Source organism: Embiotoca jacksoni, unplaced genomic scaffold (assembly GCF_022577435.1).
Source record: "Embiotoca jacksoni isolate LCO1_2020_lvr unplaced genomic scaffold, fEmbJac1.0.p SCAF_27, whole genome shotgun sequence".
Taxonomy (NCBI): domain Eukaryota; kingdom Metazoa; phylum Chordata; class Actinopteri; family Embiotocidae; genus Embiotoca; species Embiotoca jacksoni.
In genome coordinates, this window is record NW_027185378.1 from 3,308,300 (window position 1) to 3,335,450 (window position 27,151).

At 41.3% G+C, this 27,151-nt stretch overlaps 1 protein-coding gene across 18 annotated transcripts in view; it reads left to right on the forward strand.

Annotated features, from left to right (window-relative positions):
• The first annotated feature begins 1,103 nt into the window (after positions 1–1,103).
• The window catches only part of mark3a (MAP/microtubule affinity-regulating kinase 3a), a 45,313-nt gene continuing 19,265 nt past the window's right edge, over positions 1,104–27,151 (forward strand). For 9 of the 18 annotated variants that reach the window (XR_011178850.1, XM_069160810.1, XM_069160814.1 and 6 more), the window contains exons 1-10: positions 1,104–1,710; positions 6,245–6,421; positions 8,176–8,229; positions 14,704–14,752; positions 15,942–16,007; positions 19,195–19,265; positions 20,324–20,380; positions 22,491–22,727; positions 23,246–23,386; positions 25,264–25,363. Coding sequence is in view for 17 of the 18 variants with exons in the window: in XM_069160810.1 (XP_069016911.1) it covers positions 1,660–1,710; positions 6,245–6,421; positions 8,176–8,229; positions 14,704–14,752; positions 15,942–16,007; positions 19,195–19,265; positions 20,324–20,380; positions 22,491–22,727; positions 23,246–23,386; positions 25,264–25,363 (1,003 nt within the window). In the remaining variant the exon portion in view is untranslated. Of the gene's footprint in view, positions 1,711–3,620; positions 3,733–6,244; positions 6,422–8,175; positions 8,230–14,703; positions 14,753–15,941; positions 16,008–19,194; positions 19,266–20,323; positions 20,381–22,490; positions 22,728–23,245; positions 23,387–25,263; positions 25,364–27,151 lie in introns of those variants that run through there. The other 9 variants (XM_069160812.1, XM_069160826.1, XM_069160818.1 and 6 more) reach the window with 3 other exon arrangements.

Below are 27,151 nucleotides of genomic sequence, written 5' to 3' on the forward strand. Positions count from 1 at the left end.
ACTTTTTTTCTTCTACCTTGTTATGATTGGATTAATGACCTGTTAACCATTTTTAAAGCCAAGCAAATACTACCCAAAAATACACAAGTCACATTTAAAAGTCTTTTTCTTTGTTCAAGTTTGATTTTAAGAATGAAAGATGGGTTATTGCCTTGTTTTCTGCCCGCCACCTTCATATTTGAATCTGTGAGGGCAGAAAGCAGCACAAATGTTTTCCTTTGAAGCCAACTAAATTCCCATTTCCTCCCTGAATGATGACAGTCCTCGCTGTACTTTCTGGTCCAATGGGACTGAGGTCAGCCGGTTTCCTCACTTCCTCCGCCTGTTCAGCTGGACACACTGATGCTGCCTTCAAGTGTTTTCAGACATTTCATTTTCCACAAATCTACTAAATAGATACCCAAAATCTACCCAGTTGGTAGCGAGTAGATTTGGAGTTGTGATAGCATATGAAATTATGTAATAACTATTTAAATTTAGATTTTTTTTTTTTTTTTTTGTCAAAGAATCCTTTTCTGCAATGTTTCTAGAGTTGACAGTTGATTAATCACTTATTTGATTCTAATTACAGCTGCCACAAATACATAATTAGTCAATTGACAGAATAGAAATAAAAAAATATGATTACATTCTTCATTATCATCAAATAATTTGTTGAATATTTGATGATAATCCAAATCTGCAATGTGAAATATGCGGATATAATATGAGAAAAACTGCCTTTTTTCTGCTTTATTTCAATGTAGATTTAATATCTTTAGATTTTTGGTTGTGTAAAACAAAATATTTGTTGTCTTGTTGATAATGAATATACTTTATTTGATAGTTTGCTGGCCAAATTATTAGTTTGATAAATAAGTATGTTTTTCATTTATTAAGTAAAATATCAAGCAGACATTTTCCACACTGCAGAGAACTGTAGAATTGGTTGTTGTATTTATTGATGTACCTGATGTTTTTAATGGTACAGTATAATCGACTAATCGGGGGAAAAAAACAAAAACAATAAACACTCGGTTGCTCGATATCTGATGAAACACTCTAATGTCGGAGCCTGGGTGAGGTCCGTGAATGCAGCCTAATCCAGCCCAGCCGCTGAGTAGCCATTTTGGTCCCACCTAAAACAGACAGACCCGCTTCACTTTGGGCCGCCGGAGATGGAAGAAACCGAGCCGACGGCGAGTATTTCAGCCACCCAAACCTTCTGAATCCCTTCGAGAAATACCCACGGCATGGCTTGTTACTAAACAGAGTTGTTTTGTGGGGAAGAAAAAGCCTGCGGTGATTTTTGGAAGTGGAGACCGACAGCGCCTTAAACGTTAGTTTAGTTAGCTTCACGGACTCAAACCCGAACGGACAGACGGACACTGATTTTTTTTTTTTTAGCCCAGGCCAGAAACGGTGTGTACGCACCATGTAAATATTGAAAACAGGATTATTATGCTCTTTGGTGAGGCTTTTTTTTCCGGTCCCCAACAGTTCAGGTGCTCGGCTCTAACACGTCCGGTCTGGTTTGAAAATTGTCACGATCCATGCTGAGGCTGTTTCCCCGGAGAGAGCTGCAAAGCAGAGCAATAATCTCATTTTTTCGGCTGCCGGACTGAATACGGTGAATTTTGGACGTCAGACGGTGACTGGTAAAAGAAGGACGAATAAAAGATGTCAACAAAAACTCCTCTACCCACGGTCAACGAGAAGGTGACGGAAAGTGTAAGTATTAAGGGTTGCTTATGGTCTTATTTTTGTTATATTCGTTGCTGTAAAATATCATTGGATTACGTCTAGAAGAAGACGAATTTATTCCTGTTTAGTAGCATCTGTTATACTGGATAATGGCTAATTGTTTCACACTTTATTAGTGAATCGTAGTCAAAGCAGATCATCTCAAAACGTCAAACACGCCCTGTCATTTTATCATTGTTAATGTTGGGATTTATTTACAAATAAATTTACAGTTTTGTTGGCAAGAGCTAAGTTTTGATTTGATTGTCAGTAATTAGGATGTACTCTGGATATTTAGGCCCAACCAAGAACAAAACTACAGTACTTTGCCTTCTGGTTCTGGCAGGCAACAGTAGTTTCTGCTCCGGCTGCCTATTGGCTCTCCCAGCTGTCACTCAAAGGCTTTAACCGTTCAGCTTCCATATATGGGTCCCGCCCCCTCGTGACCAACAGATTCTCCCGTGTGAAAGAACGTTGTCAAGGTAGTTTACAGTGAGGGCTTCCGGTCAGGATTTTCAAAATTAAAGTAATATTAACGGTCATTACTCGTATTTTCATCAGTTAAACTCCAAAATGAGCAAGATGTCGTGGTGGAATTGATACATTTATCCAACCACACTTACCATCCTCCCCTTTAAAATATATATATATATAAATGTATTTATATTGATACATTTCCAAGAACTCCGGCAATAATTTTCATAATAAATTTATCTGTCAATGCTTTTTTTTCAAAAGTTAATTATTTTATGTATAGACTGTCAAAAAAAAACCTAAAGTAAATTCTGATCACAGTTTCAAAGAGCCCAAAATGCTGCCTTAAGATTTATCGTTTTCTCCAATCAACTGAGTTCAAAATCCAAATTCACAAAAACGGAGATTAAACTGCACCTATCATTCGTGCAAAGATTAACATCAGTTATACCTATCCGATATATAGATATAAAATCGGACAAAACCTTCTTTTGATAGATGATTTAAATTATTAATTGGTCATAAGTGTTAGTCATATTATCCACCAAGTATTGACTCCTGTGCAAAAGAAAAATTCAATTTTAAGATACTAAAATGTACTTTTCCTAGATGTGTTATCGGTTATTTGTATAGCTGTTTCACAAATTCTTTTTTTGCTGCCATCTATATTTACCAAACTTTTGACGTGTGATTTTCACACTCCCATTTGTCTTGCTTTATCGTTGTCATACATTCCTTCTCTGCCTGTATCCCGCCTGTCTAACTACAAACACATAATGTCTACATGTGATATCATCAGAATTGCATGACTCATCAGGGCAGCAGCAGAAAGTCAGGTGGAGAGGCACTGCACAACCAGAACACTGAGCGGGATAAGATGTGGGGCAATTTTATTGATCCCACGTGGGAAATTAGGCCACTTTAGTAGCTATATAAAGATCCTGCAGGCACAGAAAGACACAAGGGCAAATATGAAAACAAAAGTCGTATTAAAAATGAGTGCTGCAATGATAAGTTGATTTAACATGGGCAACTAGTTTGGCAATTGTTCATTTAGGTCATTTTAATTGCTGATAATTTGGTTGAAATTAAACTAAATTGAATATGTTTAGATTTTGGCCAAACGAAACAAGACAAGACATTTGCTTTCTCCTTGTTCTCTACGGTGTTGTGATGGACATTTTGTAGTGTTTTTTTTTTAATTTTTTTTAAATGACCTGGAATCAGTTCAAGATAATAAGCCACAGACTAACTGGTTGGACTCCTCGACACCAAGAAAGTAACTGGACTGAAAGCGTTTATTTTGAAAGGATAAGGTCTGGCTTCCGGTTTGGACGTGCCGGTCTGTAGCCAGCTTGACTGGGATCAGCACGGTCCCCCCTCCTGCTGTCTGCCTATCTGTCTCTGTGTGGTTATCGGGGCTCTGAGTTGGGAAAATCTGGTGTTGTGGGAGTCTCTATGGGCATCATCAGCAGGGCAGTGTTTTCCTGCTGAAACATGACGGGCTCCCAGGCAGCCAGGAGACACCGCAGCCTTGTGAGTAACCACTGAAAAGGAAAGAATCAAATTAAACGGGTGGATTTTTAAAAACAATTCTTACAGGAAGTTTTTCAGCTGGAAAAATGGAAATGGTGGTAATAAATGTAGCTGTTTCCATGGGCTGTGATTTTAGAAAATTGTATAATGTTCCCACAGGCTTTCCTTTCATAGCTGGCTGTGGTATTAAACAGTGACCTTATCCTAGTTGATGATATTTTTATCTTCACTGCTATCACTGTAGAAGTCCTAAAATACTTCTGTAGTGACTTAAAGTGTGTCTGTGCTACTTGGTCGAGAGTTAAAGTGACCTTATTGAAGTTTATGGCGCTTTAAAACTATTTATAAATATTCTTACTTGCGATTCTCTAATGTTCGGCAGTGTTAATTACGTTTATTGTGACCTTGCCCTACCTTGAAAGTGTAATATCTGCGTATCCTATAGAAGTAATTACGCCACAACTGCAGGTCTTTTATTTATTTTTTTGTTAATTGAATTTCTGCTCTGTGGAGTGAAAACTTAAAAGTAGAGACAATGTTGTTTGCTTTTTGTGTTTGACCTCCATGTAAAATTCAAGGGTTGCATGAAAGTCCATGCCCTGCTTGTTAATTTCCCCCCTTCATCAGTGGGTCTTTCATTGTCTGTAGGATGAATGGGGTCAGTTGGGGAGGGGAGGGAAGGGGAGGACTAGAGCCAGGGCGGGGCAGAGGGCGCCGCCACCGTTAATGAGGCATCGGTTGGTCAGTCGATACAGAGGCTGCACCGAGTATTTGTCAGATAATTATTTTTTTTACTTTACTAGTTGTTGGGACACAGAGGGGTGCCTTTGGGCACAGACCCCCCCTGAAAAAAAAAATTACAAAAAAAAAAAAATCAATCAGTGCATCAGTGGTGTTGTCAAAGGTGTGTGCCATAAAATCCCAACACCACTGAGCGGTTCATCTTTGATTGCACTATAAAGATACAATGCAGATTTTATTGGGTTTCTGCATGTTTGCTGCAGTCCTGAAGTGTCCTGAGCAGTCCCTGTTCTCCATTTCACATCAAATTAGGTTCCTTTTTTTTTTCTAGTTTGAAACACCACAGGACAGACGGCTACTGTGATTGTGTCAGACTACGTGTGCTCGTAGAGTTGTTATGCAGTTTTTATGATGATGGATAACCAGCAAACAGGATTTTCCACAAGTAATGAGAGCAGTATATGACTGCTGTTTAACTTTCAGAAATCTTTGTCTGACCCATTTGTTAGTTTGTTGTGCTCTGCTCTACATCCTGCTTCCAGAAAGACATCATTCCCATTGCTGATTTTTTTTATTTTTTTTTTTATTTTGCAAGTTTGTATGTCGAAAACCTTTTCAAGCATCGAGGCAACTCGAAACGGGGCAAGAAAATGAGGAAGACATCAGGCAAAAATCTAAAGAAACAAACTGTCGACAACACCAGTACAGATTCCTGCCCTTCGACATGGTCACATTTTTTCAGTTACATTGTCAGTGACGTGCAGAGGAATGTGACCTTCATTAAAAAGTGCAGGCAAGTCTTTCCAGAGCTTTCTGGGAAGGAAAAATAGAAACAACTTTTAATCTACGATCAGCTGAGTGTGCAGCCACAAGTTTTAATTCATCCGTTTGGCTTTATACAGGATTTCAGATCAAACGAATGTTAACTTGACGTTTTAACTTTGAGCTGACATATTTCGTCAGAGACTTATTTGACACGTTGTACGTGTTTAACACTTTTCTATTTTCACAGCCTCTACAAACCTCCCTTCCTGTGCTTTCCATACTTACTTCTGTGGTTCAGCCGGTAGTTTGGTCGAAAATGGTGTCATGTGACTGTTGGTCTCAGCCGAGTCATTAAAGGCTTCCCAGTTGCGCTTTATTATTTTCTTAACAGAGTCTGGATCGTGCAAACACTTAATTTTTTGTGTAGATGAATCCGTTTTTTTTTTTTTTTTTTTTTTTTTTTTGTGAAATGTGTAGAATAAATCGATTTTAAGCTTGGATTTGGTTGTTTTTCCTGACAGTGACGTGTGCACATGATTACTTAAAGGACTATCAGAAATGTGAAACTCCAACAATCATTTATATTTTTTACAGTTTCTGGCTGATAAATGGCGTCATTTTTAAAACCCGCCGGTGGGTTTTAGGGGATCTGAGGGTTAATCATCAAATCTCTTGTAGATACCAGAATTATCAGTGACATGTAATTGAAAATTAGAAAGGGGGTCAAACATTGCCTTCAGTTAATGTAATATCTTCCTCCTTGGTTTTGAGGCTCTCATGTTTTGCGGTTGAAACGGGGAAAGTGCCTGGAAAGCACAGATTTCAGCAGCCGGTGGAAGAAAAGCTTACTTTCTTTGTCTGGATGCAGAACTAAAAATATCAGTAGTGTTTTTTTTCCTGCAGAGCCTAAGTGGATGTGCCACATGAGTCACCACTGATGCCCGCAGACGGTGAGAGCGATTGGACAACCTGCACTCGTCTTTAACGTAACGTGTCCTTCCCACAGCACACGTCTCACAGTAACGGGCGTCAGGAGATCAGCACGCGCTCGGCCCGGACCGGCGTGCGATCCCGCAGCTCCGATGAGCAGCCCCACGTCGGCAACTACCGGCTGCTCAAAACCATCGGCAAGGGCAACTTCGCCAAGGTCAAACTGGCCCGACACATGCTCACCGGCAGAGAGGTGAGACGCACGGTGACACTGAAACACCCGAATCCGGTTCACGTTTGTTTCCCATCGTGGTTGCGTGCTGGTAGACACGTGACCGAAGCCCAAACAACAGCCCTGGAAATGTGTTCGAGAACGTCTCTGGTTCTGAATTAATAGAAACAAAGTAGGTAAAAAAAAAAGAAAGTTTTTTTATTAACTACTTTAAGATGGAAATCTTTAAAATTCCACCCTTTTTAAATTCAATATGAAACAGAACAAGGTCGGCACACACTCACTAAAACACAAACTATCGTTGTTTGCTGAAGTTTCAGATGACAGGAATGTGCCTTTCTCTGTAGTGAATACAAATGAAGTCCCCTTGAATAATGAAATGAAAATATAATAAGATTATTTTAATGATATTACATGTTGCAAGTTGAAAACATACTTAATCTTGTCCCTAAAACATGTTTTGTGTGCCTTGATGATGCATGACAATAATATTCTGCTTTTCAATTTCATGCTTAAAGGTTTACGAGATTTTTACGATTCAATCTACGTCTTCATTAAGCTTTTCTTATTATTAAAAGACAAAACCCCACTGCAGGCGTTTCAGCTAGTTTGTGTTTCCCATGTCAACATTAAAACAACCAACCAGCCTCACCTTTTTCATGCCGTTAAGATTTCTTTATTCGGTGCAGCACCTCCAAAAAAGTTGTCTTGGATGTGCTTCAGCTCTTCGTCTAAACGAACAAGCCGGCCTCTTAAGACCAGCGACGAAGAGACGGTTCACCGTTTCAGTCTACGTAGTGGCTTCTCTGACCTTTTGGACTTCTAGCTCATCGCAAAATGAATTCATGGAGAACATTTTGAGTTTTCGCTTCGCCACGTAACAAACCTGAAGTCAAGCAGCTTTTAAATTTCCAGAGTATGAAGTGGGAAAAGCTTTGTTGTTGTTGTGTTTCTTCTTTTTCCTCTTCACGACCTCTCTGACCCAAATGTGCCTGCAGCACGGAGTCTCACAGACCATCACACTGTTGAATGCTGCCATTGAATGCCAGATGAGATTTGTAATCTTGTTTACCTGTTCTTTGATTAGATCGTCTCTGATTTTAAATCAATACTTCTTTTTTTTTTTCTTTTTTTTACCATTTTGTTGTGCCTGGACAATTTTAACTCTCTAAAAGCTTCTTTTGTTGAATTTATTTGTAGAAAAATATGTTTGCGTTTCTCATAGTAAGATATCGAGGAAAGTATTATTTTAGTATCTGCAGCAAAACTGGGTTATACCTGGAAAATTTCAAACAAAGCGCCGGTCCTCCCGGCCGTATACTCCGACAGCGCTCTGAATCTAGTTGGCACTAATGGATGTTTTCAGGGCAAGTCGTTGCTGCTGAGAATTTGATTTGTTCATAATTGATGAACAGAAAGAGCGAGCTTCTTCCTCACACAGCCTGCGACATTTAGGGAAACTATGCTGCTCTTTTCCCCTCCAGATTCTGTTGTTAATTATTCGGCAGTTGCATTTTCCCATATTTTTCTGTCAAAGAGGACGTTGAAACTGTCTCATTGCTCTTTCAGATTGGCTCTAAAGTCATCAAATGGTGGTTTATCTAACGTGTTCCCATTTGAAAAACACATTCAGTGCCACTTTTCTTTCCTCAGCTGTTGTCTTTTTTTCTTTTTTTTCTTTCGGTGCAATATTTCACTTCCTCTTCTTCACACCTCTCCTCGGCCGTTATGTCCCATTTACCGCAGTTTCAATTCTGTTTTTTTTCTCTCCACAGGTGGCAATTAAGATAATAGACAAGACGCAGTTGAACCCAAACAGCCTTCAGAAGGTAATTTGCCCTCCTCTTCTCTCCCTCTCCTGTTATATGCTCTCACTGTGGCAGAATTCATTTACTAATTCATGAAGCACAACAGATTGAGTATTAATTGTGTAAATGGGAAGCAGGGCATGCTGGGACAGAGCTTGTTTTCTCCACATTGGCTCAGTATGAGGCTTTTTGCAGTGGAGACGATGCAGCTTAATGCTGACTGTTCCACTTTGATTTTGCATGAAGACTTTTTAACCTGAGGTGATTGTATCTATGTTGGCGGCGGGTTTAAGTAAAAGTAGTTTAAGTTTTTCAAAAGGTTATAAGCTTTTCTAAGATTTAGATTTGTCCCAATTGAATGCCTCTTTGCTGAAAACAGGGTTTTTTTTTTTTTTTTTTTTTAAAGATGCTAGCCTCCCGAAAGAAACTAAATGTCATTTTCTTGACAGTTTTGTTTTCTTCGTTAAATCAACCAAATCAGGAAGCGGGTTTTCTTTTAAAATGTAAATTTCTTTCGTTTGAGATTGAATGCTCCTTTTGCCGGTCTGTGAATAGCAGTTTCACGTTACACTTTGAAGTCAGTGAGTTCATATTGAGCTGCTCATAACCCTGTTTCACTTCTTCCTTTTTCTTTTCTTTTCTTTTTTTTTTTTTTTGTGTGTGTGTACACTCATTAGCAAGGGAGATGTGTGTGCTTGGTTGTTTTGATCTGTGACGCTGTGCGTTTTGGCTCCGTCTCTTGGCCTGGAAGTGGTTTCGGGGAAGTCAGTGATATCGACTCGGCTGCTACAGCTCCGGAGGCTTTAAAAAAAAAAAAAAAGAAAGAAAAAAAAAAGTTGATCAGACAAATAAGAGGGGACGAAGCAGAGCTGATGACAGCGATGATGTCGGGTGTTGATGCTCAGCTAGCCCCCGCTGCCCAGCTTCTCTCTCTCTCCCTCGTCCCTCTCAGCGGTCGGCCAGTGGTTTTCCATCAGTTTTTCCAAAGCTCCATTGATTCTGGCCTTTGTATCTCTGAGGCCCGGGCCCTTTGGCGTTGGCTGTGACACTACGGTGACAGAAAAACACTGAGTCATGACAGCGTTGTTCACAGAAACACAAAGCGTGAGGATTTTGTTGGCAATCCTTGTTTTTATTAGGTTACTGCTTTGTCACAATCAAGAAAAAAGAAAAAAACTCTCCTTTTAGGTGTTTGTCAGGTTATTTTTTTCCTGCTGTGCCACGAGAGATTTAGAGTTCCTTTAATGTTTATTTTAAGGAACTGGAAAGTGCTGTAAAAAAAATAAAGAAAAGAAACCACATTTAAATACTTTTTAGTACTTTGTCATGATTGACGTTAAATGTTCCCATTCCTGTCACACGTTTCTATTTATAGACTAACTCGTGTGTTGTTGTTTTTTTTTCTTTTCCTTTTTTGGTTGATGCGTTTAGAGATTCAGAGTTGAAGGAAATCCTGACATGGATTAGACGAGCGGCTCAATTATGAAGCCAGACCCTAATCCTGCAGGGCTCATATCTGCCTGGGTTACTTGTGTTAAAGGAGTAATTCAAGTTTCTGGGAAATTCACTTAACCAAAGGTTAGATGAGAAAATCCTGACGAGCTCAGCATGAAGACTGAGGACGAGGGAAACTGCTAAAGATTTAAAAACCTCAAAAGGGAGCCGATGGGTTTGGAGCCGAGAGCCACAGACAGCCTTGAGGATGGTGGATTATTCTGAAAACCTGAACACTGTTGGTTTTGGTCTATTCATGTGATTGTTGACCATGAGGAAAAAAAAAACAAGAAAACCTCATTTACGACATTTACACATCTGACTAAATGTACTCGGGTAACTCCACATTTGCGTATCGCGGCTTGTGTTCAGGTTCTGATGGCTTTTAAAGGACCGAATCTTGTGTGTTCTTCTCTACTTGCTGCTTACCTTTTGAGCTGGTGCGGCTGAAACGGCATCAGAGCCAGCACCGCTGTGTCCTGACCTCTTATGTAACAGGAAGAATTGGCGAGAGGCTGATAGCGGGGGATATCGTCTCTGAAGCCTGAATGTTTATTTTCGGCCTCTGTTCTTAATAGTTTGGCGGAGCCGCGTCGACGTTCACATCTGTCACCGGGCTCCTGGCAAACATGCTTCCGGCTCGCGTTCTCTTCGTTTCTCTCTCTCGTCCCGATTCAACCTGCTGAGACGGTCTCGTGGTCGTGCCGGTCAAAGGTCGTGGAGGGAGTGCGACACGTCGGAAGTCTTGATTAAATGTCAACACAGGCGGCCAAAATCTGGACGACCTCCACTCCCAGTGCTGAGCTGTTTTTTCATGAAGTGGTTGTAGAGCTTGTTATTAACGCCCTAAACATTATTTATAACAACTTTTCTCGACCTGCAGGAACGAACTGTGCAGTTTATCATCAAAATCTTTTAAAAAGTATGTTTGCCTTCAGCATATCTTCATTTCTTTTATTAAATAACTGTGAAAGAATGGGATTAATATCTACTGTGCAACTAACAATTATTTCTTGAGTTGATAAATCATCAGAAAATTGGTAAATTAACTTTCTTTGCCCAACAAATAGTCAAAAAAACAAAGTAAAGCATAAATGTAGTCTTAAAAAAGCTGCCACTAGCTTGTTGGATAAGATGAAGAATTTTCTGCTGTATATTGCTTATTTAACAAAACCTTAAACCTACTGTATTGTTTTAGGTTTTCAAGCCGCTAAAATTGTCAAAGTAAAAATGTCAGAAAGCCATTTCTTTATAGACTTTTTAATAGAGTCACATATAAAACCTGAAATAACCTCTGAGCTTTTCCTGGGAACAAATAACTGCCCTCAGAAGCTCGAGTTCACCACAATGTACCAAAGGAAAACTGCTGTCCGAATAGATTCTCACGTTCATGCGGGATCCGTCGCTGCAAAAAGTGTACAGACATCCGCCGTTCTTAGCTGATGTTGCAGGGGCTGTAATCTGATTAGTTGTGACTCATAAAGTCTCTAACTTGGTGGGATGAAAGTTTACCCACAAAAAAAAAAAAACCACAGCAAGTGATCTAATGTTGAGCCCACGGGGTTTCGTTTACAAGCCGCACATCACTTGTATTTGGCAGTGTTAACCCAAAGTTTTCCCACTATGATCGGGACTTGCGAAAGTCGACCGTAGGCGTTGATTTCACTCTTCGAACTGTGTGTCATTTGGCGATCGATCACAAGACGGATTGCGTAATCGCGACAGCTGTGCATGTTTACGGCGGCATGACCGGATCACCAGCAGGTTCGACCTAATGCTTGTATTATGCGGTGACTCACCGCCGTCTCTCGCGTGTTTTTCCACTAATTCTGTTTACTGCATAACATACCTGACAAAGTATTCCCATATTCTTGTTGGCGTGTTGTTTCCCAACCCGCCCAGGTGTCTGAAGGCTCGTGATCTGCTATGTAGGACAGTACAGACTGCGCCAAAAACTGTACAAAGTCGCACGGTTAGGAAAAATAAATTGGTACATGTCTGCCGCTGACAAATGAGAGAAGAGATATGCGCCGAGTCGCTGCTTCTTGCCAGCAACCAGGAAAGATAAAGTTCCTCTCCGAGCTGCAGCGACGAGGTTTCCACTGTCACGCAGGAAACCAGCTCAGATTTATTCCTCTGTACTTTCTGAGAGCTCAGGAGAGTATTTTCAGTATAATGATGGGCAGAGCGCGATCACAGGCAGCGAGTAATGACAGTGAGGAGACCTCAAGCTCACTCCAGGGCTCCTCTCCTCCTCCTCCTCCTCTTCTTCCTCCTCCTCCTCCTCCTCGTCAGCAGCCAGACTCGCTCTGGCTCAGTTTGTTAGCACGGTTTCCAAAGCAGTCGACTCCCGAATGCCTCGCTGACTGGAGTTCGTAATTAACCCCTCAGCTGTCTCTGAACCAGGAATGGAACGAGATGTCGTGTCTGTGTACCTCCCACAGCTGGAGTTCACTACGATCTGGGTGTTTAAATTACTGTTTTGAAGTCATAAACTTTTTTTTTTTTTTTTTTTTTTTTTTTTGCCATCTTAAAAAGCTTCAAACTGATGCACCTACTTCATATTTTTTTTTTTTTTAATTTTTAACAAACTACTGACATAAAACACCTGCATCACAGTCAGCTCAGAGGATGTAACACGAGAAAAAACAGACTTGGTTGCCGGGGCAGCGGGGTCAGTATGACACATGAAAGCCAACAAACACCTCACATTGTCGTGTGTGTGTGTGTGTTCAGGCAGCTCGGCGTACAGAACCGTTCTGGATCTGACACCAGCAGGCGAGGGTTCGGTACCAGAACCCTTTCATCACAATCAGACCCGGTGGATCTGCGGGTTCCAAACTGTCAGTGAACGTTTGTTGTCTGTTGCTCAGACTCTCCTCGCTTTACTGAAATTGTTTATTTCCCTCCCTGCTGAGATAAATTAGACCGAACGAGCAACCATTTTCTATCTTACCAAGATGTCCAAGATGCTGCTGACATTTTTTTTTTTTTTTTTTCCCCTGATCAGTTGATCAACAGAAAAAAAAAACAGAATTTGGCAGTTTTAATAATTCATTTATACTTTGAGTAACTGAACATGTTCAGCAAGAGTATTTGATACTTTGGATGTTTTGACCTAAATTTGAGCTCAGCTAAGTGTGCTATTGATTATTCAAATAATTAATACATTTATTGATCTTCATATAGCGTATATTATTCCCAAAAAGCAGCTGGGTATCAGCAGGATAAATGAGCAAAAAGCCCCAAATAAACAAGGTTTTATTGTGTTGGCATCGTCTGTCAGCTGTGATCTGTCAGTTTTGTCTATGAGGTCCCTATTTTGGGCATTTTATGCATTATAATTTTTTTTGACTTGCAGTAAAATAATCCTCTAAATACATGAATTGATGAAGACAATACAGAACAGTTGGGTAGCCGATGGATGGATGTGGTAAATGCAGGCATTTCCGAGTCTTTGTGTTTCCATACTTCACGGTCCTACGAGTTGTTCGTCAGTCGGCTAACCAGCACACTGCGCCTACTCCCACCCCATGAAAGATTGATAACTTTTTTTTTTTTTTTTTTTTTTTTTATGGAGGGAGGAAGAGAACGAGGTGTAGTTAACAGCGTATCAATAATAAATGTCGCCCAGCGCACTTTGCCTCTCGCGGCGGAGCGCTAAAAAGCATTTCTGTCCGTTAGAGATCTGCTGGTCTGGTCCCTCTGAATGCTGACGGGAGAAGCGAGCGTGTGTCAACCAAGTGTCTTCTTATTAGCGTGAAGTGAGGCGATGCGGCGCCGCATGTTTAACTGAACGAGCATCTGGTTCGAACCGCGGCGGTGTCGCTGGGATTCCTGTTGTCGTGACTAAATGGTCACATTTCCTTGACTAAATGTGTTGATGTTGGCGAGCGCAGGGACTCTGCGTTTGGGTTTGTGAACCCAACATCTCCCGTTATGAACCGTCTAAGAATAGGAGTGAGCTAAGAATAAGGACAGCCGTGTTGATGGGGGAACTTCGCTACGCGTTCTCTCCTCAGGATATGCGAGCGGGACCGGAAAGATCTGACATCCAGGGAACCTTAAGGGTTTTAAATTTGACTTTAAAGGTCTTGAGGTTTTATTTGTGATTCATGAGAGGTCTGACATTTTGAGATGATGCCTTGACCTGAGAGAGACGTGGTTCCATGTTGATTTAACTTTTTTTTTAATTTATTTATTTATTTTTATTTATTTTTTTTATTCATATCCGGCATTGTAATTTAACCAAACCGTTCCCCAAAATGACCCAAATTAGTTTTGGTAGGGTTTTTATTAAGACGTGTGAATTGCTGAATTATTGATGCATGTTATGAATAGCAATTTAAATGTCTTAAAATGCTTTAAAACTGTTTTCCAAGAGTTGCCTTCGTAAAGCAGCCGATGTAGCATTCTGTACGCTGCATGTATGAGCTGAAAAATGCTGTAAATCCTGCTTTGTAAGTAACTGACGTGTCAGAGCGCCGCGCATACTCGCCTTGTATGGATTCCAGAGATCACAGACGATCACATGATGCAGCTCGTCGGGCCTCGAGTTGTGTGTTTGGATCAGTCGGCTTCCGATGAAGAACTACTGACTGCTCGCTCAGCTACGCGTTTTAGGTGTGACGACAGCGAGAAGCAACAATAATCTGATTGGTTCAAATTAGCCAGTGACACACAGACGGTCCATCCAGTCACCCGTCGAGTATTTTTTTTTTGGAAGAGATGGTTCTTTTCCAAACAGTTTTCAGGGACAATCGTAAGAAACCAGCTGTTGTGTGCCGCTGAATTAATTTAACTTGAAATAAGAATTTTCTTTTTTCTTTTTTTATTACTGATGTGGTTATTCAAGTCTTTCGGCTTATTTATGTGCTTTCCTGAAGTCCTTATTTGTTTGATGTGAGAAAACTTTTCCTATCAGCTGAAATGTCGAAGTTCAAACTTTTGAAATCTGCAGAGTGAATTATAAACGCCACGTTTCTCTCTTTATATTTTCAGCTCTTCAGAGAAGTTAGAATAATGAAGATCTTGAATCATCCCAATATAGGTAAGTGGATCTCGCACAAACTATTTCATCTGTTCACATGAATATTAAGAGTTTAATAGTTCAGGATCTGAGATAAATGTGAATTTCCACACGTCGGAATTGACGCGTTTGAAAATATTGGGCTAAAAGTGACGACTAGTACCGTTGACATGCCGAGCTCAACGTTAGAAAAATGATCGTTGAAGAAGAGAGGGAGCCCGCTGCTTAGAGCAGCAGCAAAGTTTGGCATCACCCAGTTGTCTGCAAGAGGAAATACCAACAAACACCAAACCGCTGCAGCAACAAGAAGCCAATATTACAAAAACCTCAGCTGTTGAGAGCTTGAACGTGAACTTGGTAGCAGAAAAGGCAGATTGCTGGTTTTGAGCTACTTATACTAATCATGATAATGATACTTTAAAAAGGCAGTTAACAAAACAGGAAAAGTACATGGGGAAAAAAAAGACAGGAAATCTAAACTTTTTTTGAAACTTTCAAAATAAAATGTTTTTTTTGTTGACAACTAATTGATTATCAATGTGGTAGCTGATTATTTTTCTCCTTCGACATATTAAATTGGCTATTCGTCTGAGCGCCACCGTCCGTCAGCATTAACATGCACTTACGAAGTTGATATATATCTATCTATGTGTATATATGTGGGGTTTTTTCTCCCCCTTTTACTTACAGAAGCAAACATGCACACATGTAAATGCCATAAAACACACATCAGACAAGCCCGCCGTTGTGCGTTCAGTTACAGAGACGGGATTCCCCGCTAATTATTTTTCATTTCCTTTCCCCACACTCCATGATTTTCTCTCCAGAAATGTGGTTATAATTACCAGGGTGATAGTGGGTGCTCACCGGCGCTTTTGTCTTCATCCCACCTTGTCTATATTTAGCAGTGTGGCTCTCGGCTGCTCATCACAGTCTTTCATATCAGCAAGCTGAACACGCTGCAGGAAAAAAAAACACAGCTTTAGGACTGTATGTTAAATATTGAGCTCGACTGTACTGAGCTTACATGGTCACCACACACACACACACACACACACGTACGTACGTAACTCCGGGCGTCTGTTTGGAAACAATTTTTCATGTTCATGTCCGTGAATTCATTAATGCCTCTGTCTGAATCGCCACCATCTTTCCACATAATTGAATTTATAATTTCCTCTCTCGCCGTCTGTGTCTCCGCCTCCTCCAGTCAAGCTTTTTGAAGTGATTGAGACGGACAGGACGCTCTACCTGGTGATGGAGTACGCCAGCGGAGGTGAGACGCCGATAACATAATTCACGTTTTGTTGCCGTTATTAAAAACAAAGTGTGGTCCAACTTGTCTTAATATGACTTGCAGCAGAGAAACTTCCTTGTTTTGGTACGCCTTGTGAAAAATCGCTGTCGGGGCTATTTATGTCGCACTTCTGGAACGGAAATCTGTCTCAAGTCTATCAGCTGCAGCATGCGAGCAGGATTCGGCTGAAAGCTGTTCACACTGTGATTTATTTTTTTTAATTTTTTTTATAAATCTTGTACAACCTGTTAACTCGCACTTCACATCTCATTCGTCAGTCCTGCGGTCAGAACTCGTTACTTCTCCGCTCGCACTGTTCGGGTCGATCGTTTGTTCAGCCCACTCTGAAAGTAAGCTCCGAGTCCACTGACGGATCAATAAGGTTATTCAAACCGTGTCCTCAGTATTGAGAGAGGAAGCCAGCGGCACTCTGTGCAGTTGTAAAGCTGAAACTGCATTTATTTCATACTTGAGAGTTCAGAGTCTCTTTTCATTGATGGTGTTGAGGCTCTCTGTCCAATTTATTGGACTTTAGATGCTTTTAAATGTAAAAAAAAAAAAAAATCAAAATAAGATATAAGATTTAATGCATTTAATTAGTTTTCTCATCTTTGCCAAAATCAGACAATTTATAACTCTTAAACCAAAGAACATATCGACTCTTAATTTTTGTGTACTGTTAGCAGTACCTCAGCCGCTTTGCAGTTGACTAAAAATGCATTTTAAGCTTTAGTACAAGTACATCTGAATTTCCTCGACTCACCGGGAGCCCGCTGCGCTCACCCCGAAGTGGAAACGTGACGCAATTGATTATGTTCACATTTTTAAAATAAAACTTTCAAACAAAAAGATGTGGAGGAAAAACACTTGCAACAACAGCTGCTGCACACCAGATGCATAGTCGGTAGAAAGTGGGCCTCTCCCAAGGTCCCAAGTATAATTTATTAACCAAATGTGATAAATGTGCATGTTAATAATTTATATATCTTGGGGAGCAGCAGCATATAATCTGCAGACTCTACTTGTACCTGAAAGGAAAAATGTTCAAGAATACTGTTACGTACTCGGCAGAGCAAAAATGTTGGTATTAAAACCATCTTCATTCAGCTGCCATCAGCTCTGAGGTTTCTGCACATCTCAAAGTGAAAACCAAAAGTTTCTGTGATGTTGAGCATCAGCACGTTTATTAATTTAATGTGTTCGGCGTCGCTCGGATGTGAACGCACTTCCTCCACTTAGTTAAATGATGAGCGTAGTTCCTCCTCTTATATAGACCTGCACATCATGCTGCATACTTTATGTCCTCACTAATTCATTGAGGGACTTTATGCTACAGCAAATGAGGGAGAGTAATGAGGAGAGCTCATCAACTGCAGTATGGAGGACTAATGTGCACACATCACTAACACGCTTCCCCTCCCAAAAAAAACCAACAACAACAACAGGATTCTTTATTTTTATCCAACTGTAGGAGCTCCAGCTTCTTTCCATCGATGAGTTTGCCTATTGAAGGTTTTCTAATAGGAAACTTTTTTTTTTTTTCTTCTTTTCTAATTTCTGCCATAACGCGGCGTCACACACATGGTGCTTGATGACCTTAAAGCCTCGTGCCATCGATTGCTCGGGTCCAAGCAGAGGCGACAAATTGCGAAGACCTGCTTGTTCGAGGAGTAAATCGCGTTAGCGCATTGATTTATTTCTTCTTCTTTTTTTTTTTTTTTTCTCTCTCTCTGAAGTCAGGCGGAGTCTCAAAGCGACGCGTCGCGGTGCAGCGCGGAACATTTCTCCTCCCGACCTCATCCAGCACCGCGTGGTTCGCTCCAGGAAATCAGACATTGCAATTGAATTAAATCGTATTTATATCGCTCCAAATCACAGCAATAAGTCATCTCGGGGCACTTAACGTACTAAAGTCTGTCCAACAGAACCCAACAATTTCACACGTTGCATCACTTTAGAGGAATATTGAACATATAAACTCACATGATTCTTTCAGGCCTTTTCAATAAAAATCTAAAGTAAGAACAAAACGGAAGAGTTTCAAATCCACCTCAGCTGTACTTTGTTTCAGAGCTAATTAGCAAATGTTGGTATGAAATAAATTGTAATTATACCCGGTTACTTTGCGTTGTCATGTTAACATGGCTATTGAGCATGTTAGCTCGTCGTTAGCATTAAGCAGCATCTAACTTTACAACTGACTTTTTTTTAAAGGGGACCCGTTATGCTCATTTTCATTACCTGTTTATTTTGAGACATAATGGTGGAATTAATCGATAATCGTGAGCCGTTTATGCACAAGTATACGTGTGGGGAAATAAATGTTGTCTATAATATCTCCCTGTGCTGATGTCAGCTTATTGTGAACAGTTTTCAGAGCTGTATGAAGTCTTTTTTTTGTTGTTGTTGTTGTTGGGAAATGTGACTCAAGAAGTTGCCTCTGGATTATTTAATCATGAAATCAGGATTTCAAGCTTGCACTTTAAATTCATAAACGACTGTATTGTCCAATTTATTTATTTTTCCCGTTTGTTTTCAAACCCGGCCGTTCCTGTCATTTCTAAAGCTCTAAATTACTCTTCTTGCTGCTTTTTGGTTTTGTTACCTAATCCCATCCCCATCTGCAGCACATGGTCTGCCCTTTAACTCTGACATGCAAAGTGTTAGCTGCCTCATTCTGTCTTTAGCGGCTGAGTCAGAGAGCAGCCGACGAATTGATGCTTTTCTCGGACTCCGCAGCACAGAAACGTACACTCTGTCCGCCTCTTCAGGTCAGCGCTGAGAGAGTGGGAGGGTGTCGACGATTGCAGGTTCTGTTGCTCATTATTTTGTTTAGATCCTGTTTTTGCCGGAGTATGGGCACACACGTGCGCACACGCACGCAGCTTTGTGCCTCCAGGAGAGGCTCAGTGTGGAGAACGCGGCGTCAAGCTCGTCTCAATATGGACAAGAAACGCCCTCGAACCGTGCACATGGGGGACGGTTCAGGCCAGCTGTGTTGAAAAGTTGTTTTCTATCTGTTTTATTTATTTATTTATTTTTTTTACAAGTTGTAATTCATTTATTTATTTTTTTGCATCTCAGCGTTTTCTTTATCGTTCATTGCTCTTACTGCACTTTCTCTTTGTCTAACCCACCCCCCTCTCCCTCTCTCTCTCTCTTGTAGGAGAGGTGTTCGACTACCTGGTAGCACACGGAAGAATGAAGGAAAAAGAGGCCAGAGCTAAATTTAGACAGGTACCCAGCTTTCTCCCCCTGCAGTGTCCCGGTTTCACACCTCTGCTCCCGGCTCTGCTTCAGACAGGACGCCGTCCTCCGTCCTACCTCGGAGGGCGGCGACGTCTCTGTTGTGGAAAGACTGATGAGAGGTGTCCAAACCGACCTTCTTCCCCATCACTCACATCTCAATGACTGTCACAAACAAGCCAGTGAACGTGAAGATCAGAAACAAGCCGAACACTTCACCGATTTAAAGTTTAGAGAGGAAAAAAAAAAATCACCCCTTAAGTGTGATTTATTAAGAGTTTAACACTCAAAAAAAACTCAGTGTATCCGCTTCATTTTAGGCTGTTGGGGCTGTGTTTAGATCAGATTTGATTAACATTGTCATGGCAACATACTGTAACTGAACCCACATCGATTATCATCTGATTTAGATCAAAATACACTGAAATGATTTGTGCTACAAGAAATATGTCGAGAAATATTCTAACAGGAAGTTCAGCGAAAAAAACAATTGCTTTTCGTGGCTTTTGAGAGGAGTCTGTGTTTAATGCAACAATAAGCACATGTTGATCTGCATGTTTAACATGTTTAAGGCGATTGTGACTTTAGTTTTGGCCATTTTTATTTTCTGTTTTGATGATGAAAACAGCATTTTACCAGATGTGCGTTTACAGAGATGTTTTGGTCTCATTTTTCCAGTTTTTGTTTAGTTCTGAGCAGGAAAGATTTAAACATATTGTATTCAGTAAAAAAGGAAAACTTGTATATATATATTTTTGTTATTGGTTAAGCAAAAAAAAAACAAAACAGAAGCTGTGCAGCACAAGCGGGTGTGATTGTTTTACAGTCTTACTCAACCTGGAACACAGATGAATGTACGGTAGAACCACTACAGAGGAAACATTGTTTTCTCACTCGGCTGGTGTCTTTAGTTTCACCTTCTGTTCGTTTTATCTTTCCTGTTAGTTTCAACCACATCTACTCCTCCGCCACATCCTTTATCTCAGCCTGAGAACACAACACCAGACATTTAACTAAACCCCCCCGCTTGTCTTCTCTTCTTCGCACAGATCGTGTCGGCGGTGCAGTACTGCCACCAGAAGCACATTGTTCACAGAGACCTCAAGGTGAGTTCGCGCTGGAATAGGACTCCGATCAGGAGCATCAGGAAATGACCTCGGAAGAGGCCGAGGCAACCCGCTCTTCGCTGAGGGAAGTTTGAATAGAGCAGAATGCAAAGAGCAAAGTGTGCACGCAAACATCAGGCAGTCGCCATCGAGGGTACAGCCGACGTGCGGGAAAATGTCAAGAGCAAAACAAAATTTAAATAGATTTCACATATTTGTTCTGTGTATAAACGTGCAGCTTATTTTTAAAGTTTTTGAAAAGAAATTAGAACAAAGACGAGAGCTGAAAAATGTTTTTTTTTTTCTTGTTTTTTTTTAAACAACAAACTTAACTCTCAAAAACACCTGAAAATACACATAACAGTAAATTAGAAATCACCATATAGGTTCTTATAAATAATCAGCATGAATGAAAATGCTACTGCAAGAAAACATGTAAATATAATTTAAGAAAACGTGAATGAATTCTTTATTAACATCACAGACTGATACAAACGTACGTTTTGTTGTCTGCAGCAGCTTCACATCGAAGATGCTGATGTGGCAGACAGGTGTTGATAGCATTCATGTGTATCAATATCCACAGCTTTAATTAGTAAAATGTCTCCACCTTTTGAGGCTAATTACATCCGACTCAAATTGGATAGAAAAGGTCACGCAACGTGTCGTATGATTATTTTATGTTCCCGCCGACGACTCCGACACGCCGTGTCTTAATTCCTGCCTGAGCTTTCTGACGTCGCTCATCGTCGCCCCTTTTCTCACCGTCTCCTCGGCCGTACAACTACCTTCAATCTTATCGTTGCACCAGTGTGTGTGTGTGTGTGTGTGTATATAAACGGCCCTCTGAGTTTGCTCACATGTTCTCCACCACATCGTCATGTTGTAGCGCTTAAACGCAGCTCCTCCATTTAATTTTTTTTTTTTTTTGCAGCCGCGACACTCTTTCCTTTTCTGCTTTCTCCGGATATAAATATTGATGCTCCTGTATTTTTATCTCGGCGTCAGTGGGAGTCACCGGTGCGCAGAGAGGCCCGCATATCTGCTCCGCTGGCAGCTGCAGGTCTGAAGTGTTTCCTCTGTGGAGCTTCATCAATGATCCATGAGGAGGGAGATGAGCGAGCAGCACGGGGCAGGCTCTTCTTTCTGCTTCCGCGCACGCAGACGATACGTGTGCGTGCGCGTGTGTCCACATGTCGCGTGTCATGTCGAAGAGTTGCATTTTATCCACCAAGCGATTCACACTCCCTCAGGCGTGTCGGACACTTTGCTCTTTGTGGCTTCAGCAGTGTCACCCGCTGAGATTGGGTTTGGTTTCTCGCCCTGATGACGGTCAGCCACGTTGTTGATGTGTTGTTTACCGCCTCGTGCAGCTGGAAGCCTCTCGGGGTGTCAGTTCGAAGCTTCGGCTGGATGGAAGATTTTCTCTGCTCTCCGTCTCGGCTTCCTAATTAGTCTTTCGCCTGCAGCTACATGTGAGCAACGAGCAGATGTTTGAGTCGAAGCCTTCAGTTTCATTCACAAAGGAGACGTTAACCGTTTCCCTGCACATGATTATAAGGAACGGATTGTTGTCTGATTATGTAACGCAAGTTGCAGCTGAAATGGTTAGTGGATTGATTTTTAAGTAACTAAAATTAACATTTAAATGTATTATATCCCTGGATAAAATCTTTGAGGTGCATTTTCTCATTTTCAATGGGGTCCAAACAAACACATATAAAACCTAGGAAATAATGGGTTTCAATACAAAGACATAACAAAGAACAGTGATAGCAAAATAATAAAGGAAAAAGACTACATACTAAAACTCATAATTTGAAATCGTTTTAAACAATAAGAATTTTCAAAGATAATACATTTAATAATGACTGAATTGTTGCAAATTAAATGGATAAATATCAACTTAAAATACAATTTCTTCCATTATCTTCTGGAATATGAAGATATTTTCTCTGTTTTATGTTACGGTAAATAGATTTTCTTTGGATTTTTTTCGACTTAACTTCATTAAGTGTACTAAGACGTAGTCGTTTCATTCTTAAACCTTCTAAATAATATACGTAACAAATGTGCAGTAGTTGACAAGCTGATGTGTGTCTGTCTGAAGGCGGAGAACCTGCTCCTCGATGCGGACATGAACATCAAGATCGCCGACTTTGGCTTCAGCAACGAGTTCACGATGGGAAACAAGCTGGACACGTTCTGTGGCTCTCCGCCGTACGCGGCGCCAGAGCTCTTCCAGGGGAAGAAGTACGACGGGCCGGAGGTGGACGTCTGGAGTCTGGGGGTCATACTCTACACGCTGGTCAGCGGCTCGCTGCCCTTCGATGGACAGAACCTGAAGGTGGGACTGTGTGTGTGTGTGTGTGTGTGTGTGTGTGTGTGTGTGTGTGTGTGTGTGTGTGTCTCTCTCTCTCTCTCTCTGTTTCTCTCTCTCTGTCTCTCTCTCTCTCTCTCTCTGTGTGTGTGTGTGCGCGCGCGTGCGGCGATCACGACAGCTGAGAAATAATCCCAGACATCATTTGGAAGCAGCAGATTTGACTTTTTTGGATTAAGTACAAATATTTTGCCAAAATTACTGAAGATTGGTCCCAACGCTGAGATCAGAAAGCTGCTCTCCCTTCGTGGCAGCATGATGTCACAATAAGGGCTCATGCAATATAATAAACTTCCTGAACTATCAGCTCTCGTGCGTTAGAGGCCAAATTTGGAGTCTATTAATATTAAGTTAAAGCATTTGCAAGGTGTTAGACCCCGATCCCCACTTCCTGTAGCTCTGAATTGAGATCCGTATGTTCGTCCTTCCGACACCGATGAGTCACGTCTCTGTGTTTTTCGTCCGTCCTTGTTGCCTCTCTGCAGGAGCTGCGGGAGCGTGTGCTCAGGGGGAAGTACCGCATCCCGTTCTACATGTCGACAGACTGCGAGAACCTCCTCAAGCGCTTCCTGGTGCTCAACCCGGCCAAGCGGGGTACTCTCGAGGTGAGGGAGGACGCAGAAAATGTAAATATACCTCTTACTACTTTGAACCCCCCAGCACGTCTGCACCATCGGAGAGTTGTCATCTATCCTCCACCTCTCCAGCAGCACACCCCTCCTCTCCCCTCCCCCCCTCCCGGTCCCCGCATCTCCCCACTGCATCATCTCCTCTGACGCCCACGGTGTCCTGTTTTCTGTGTGCGCCCGGCCCACACTCTCCTCCTTCTTTTCTTCTGATGTTGTAACCATGAATAATACATCGTCATTTTTTTTTTGTGTGTGTGTGCGCGTGTGTTTGTACTGAAATTTGTCTTTTCTGTGCCTTCATCTGTGAGTCGAGGATACCTCAACGTGCTCAGGGGAGCGCATGATTAGTGAAGTATGCGTCATTACCAGGAGGAAGTACAGCAGAGTTCAAGGGGTGAACCTCGTTTAAAGGAGACCAGGGAGACTAGAACCCATAATGTGTTTAAGATAATGTAAATGTTTCTGCTGAGTCATTGTGGTGAAACAATAATTCACATCACTTACTTCAATAAAGGGAATTCCACATGATGCATAGGAGTAACTTTAGTTTTACTTTCACTGCCTCTGCAACTGTTTTGATAATAGATTGATCATCTCTGGCAATTTTTATGTCAATAGATGAACCAATCAAGAAAATATCCAGCCTTTTGCAGCCCCGTTATTAGCAAACTATCCTCACAGTATCAAAAGTAAAAGTAGTCTTTCCTAAATACTGTACTATTTAAATGGGTAATTGTTGTTATGATGCATTAACATGAGCAGCATTGTATTTCTTGGTTGGAAAGCAGTGCATCATATTATAGAAGCTGACGTGTTTATCATGTCAAATCTGAAAATCACTACAGCTGCTGACTGGGGGAAGTAAACTTGCCTCTTTGATACAAATGCATTGTTAAAAAGATCAGGACAACTCTTAAAAACAATGTTAGAAATGCAACAAACCAAAAGTTCCTTGCAAAACGTTAAGATGCAAATGAAGGTCGACTCAATGTCAAAACTTCAGCACCACTAGTCGTATAAAAAAAACATTTACCTGAGAGCAACACGTTTCAGCGTGTGGCCTCTTAACAAAGTCATATTGTATCAAAAATGTCCGGACAGATTCCCATTAAACAAAAACCCGTCGCAATTGAATTTTCCACAATTTATGACCGGATAATAGTGGAAATATTTAGACATTTTATTTCACTTGGAACATCTGCTGAGGTTAAAATAACCCAAGTGTTTGATGTAAGAGGCAGAGAGGACACAGCGAATTGTTCCACAGATCAATCAAAGTGTTAACGATCATCTTTTTTAGCTGCCCTACTCTCTCTCGGCGGTAAATCATTTGCATATAAAACATTTTCTTTCTAGAGTATTTTTGGCGTACGAGCTCTCAACTCGCCGTTTTAATCAAAGAGCCGGTTTCCGTCTTTTGTTCGCCTTTAATGACGAGACGGCTTTATTGCATCTTGCCGAATTCTCTTGAGCTGACTATAAGTGAATTAAATCAAATGTTGTTGGCTCGGCTCTGCGGATCACATCTGTTGGCCTCAGATGCCACATGATTGACCTGGATTATGGCAGTTACATCAGAGCGCGATAATTAGTTTGGCTCGGTTCTGACCGAAAAAAACCAAACCCCGGAGAGCAATTGATCAGCTGCAAATTAAAAATAAAGGTGCAAACAAATGAGATGCAGCACAGTTCAATATGGATGTTGCAGCAGTGAGACCACATGCGATACGCTTCACTTTGATCTTTAGTTCTTTCAGTGAGGTGTTAAATGCTTTATTAAAAATATGAATGAAAGTTTATGTGTTGGTATATTGTGTTTGTGTAGAAAACTGGGCACCAGTCAGCCTCTTAATTGTCTCACTTTGTTTTTGCAGCAAATCATGAAGGATCGATGGATCAATGCAGGATTTGAAGAGGACGAGCTCAAGCCTTACACTGAACCAGAGCTTGACATCATGGATCAGAAGAGAATAGGTAAAAAAAAAACAAAAAAACATTCTTTTTTTTTCCCTGTGAAGGAAAGTGTGCTCACTAATTCATGGTTTTTTTTAGCGAGCGTTCTGACTGCCAGACCTCTGATACACCCTGTTGTGTAATGGAAAAGCGCACTTTTCTGTTTTTATGCAGTGACAAAGTACTGTGTGAGGTGTAAGCGATGCTGCAGCCCCACAATGCAGACGCAGTCTCATTATCTCCGATCTGAAGAGCTGTAAAAAGAAAAGATGAAACGTGATGATGATTAAATGAACGTGAGCGTTGCTGCTGCATGCAAAAAGAGAACGAGCCAAGCCTCCTTATCGTGCCCTGGATGGAGGCTGTGAATGGGGTGTGTGGGGGGGGGCTCTCTTACATAACAGCAGCTGGGGTTGGCTGTCGGTGCACATGCGTCGGTGCGAACTCCCCGTCACCCAGGAACAAGGGAAAAGATGGAAAAGAAAGTAGGGGAGGAGAGAAGGGGGGGCGGGGGGGAATCTAGTCTCGCACAGCAAAAATGCTTTACAAGTTGCTCTCCAGTCATAAAGCTCCAGGTCACTTTGAATAAGCAGAGGGAGATGATAAAGCAATCAAGTAACGTGTTTATTAATACATTATTATCTTGTAGACAAAGGAAACGAGCAGTTTACTGCTCGGGCAGATATGCAGCCAAAGATTAGTTTGAAAAGCGTGAACTATAAGGAGACGTGAAGGTGAGCGTCCCTCGTGTTCTCGATGGTTATTAAACGGAAAATAAAAATCATCCCTCGTGCAGCCTGAGGGACGTCAGATGTCTTTTTATGTCATCGCTAAATATCAGCAAGCTCGTTTTTTTCCCTAAAGGTCCCGTCGTATCTGAATAATGCCGCAGGGAAGGTTTACGTAAGCGACCTAACCTTTGCAGCCCGTGTCTGAATGACAGCGGTGTTGCGTCTTCCAGATTTTCAAATAGTTCACCGAATTAACGCAAAACTGTTTGTGCATGTGATGCCACAGCAGGAACTCGTCTGCTGAACGCAGGTGAAGGGAAAGCAGCAGAAGTGTTGAGGAGGAGCAGGTGGGTGAGAGAGATCGATCTCGTAGAGAGGAATGAGGAAAGATGGCAGACCGCAGATTCTGCCTGGTTACAGAGGCTGAGCTCATTTCCTCGCCTTCTTTGTCTCTTCCTGAGCTGCAGCTGACGCTCGTGCCAGTTTCACTCGAAGCTCGATGTTACACCGAGTGTCGGTTTCCAGGTTTACTAGACCAATACTTTATTATTACATCGTGCCTTCTGAGAGTGTTTTTTATTTTTTTTTATTTTATTTATTTATTTTATTAGTTTATACTCAGATTCGTCACCTCCGCCACAGTGAATTGCTCCTTGTTGACGTGGAAAGATTTAATTCGACCAAACTAGAAGGCGTCAGTCGGTAAAAACCAGCAAAGGAAAGCAGCTAACCCTCCGAAAATAATGGTGTTAGAGAAGCTTTCGGTAGAGAGTTTCACTGCGACGTGATGATCAGAAGAACGCCTGAAGAGGCTTTTCCACCCTGACAGCAAGAGGGGAAAAAAAAAAAAAAGGCCTCTGCTCTCAGAATAAGACGCCTACCACACTGTGCTGAAACCCAGTTTGCAAATAGCAGATACTAATTTCTGAAGGAACAATCTGAATAATACACCAGATTATTATAATGTAAATGTTTCCAGATGTGCTCATTTACAGGAAAATATTGATTTATTTCTTCTGCACCTCTGCAGCATTTCAAACACCGTCAGTTACCTCACTGCATTTCTCATGTAAACCAG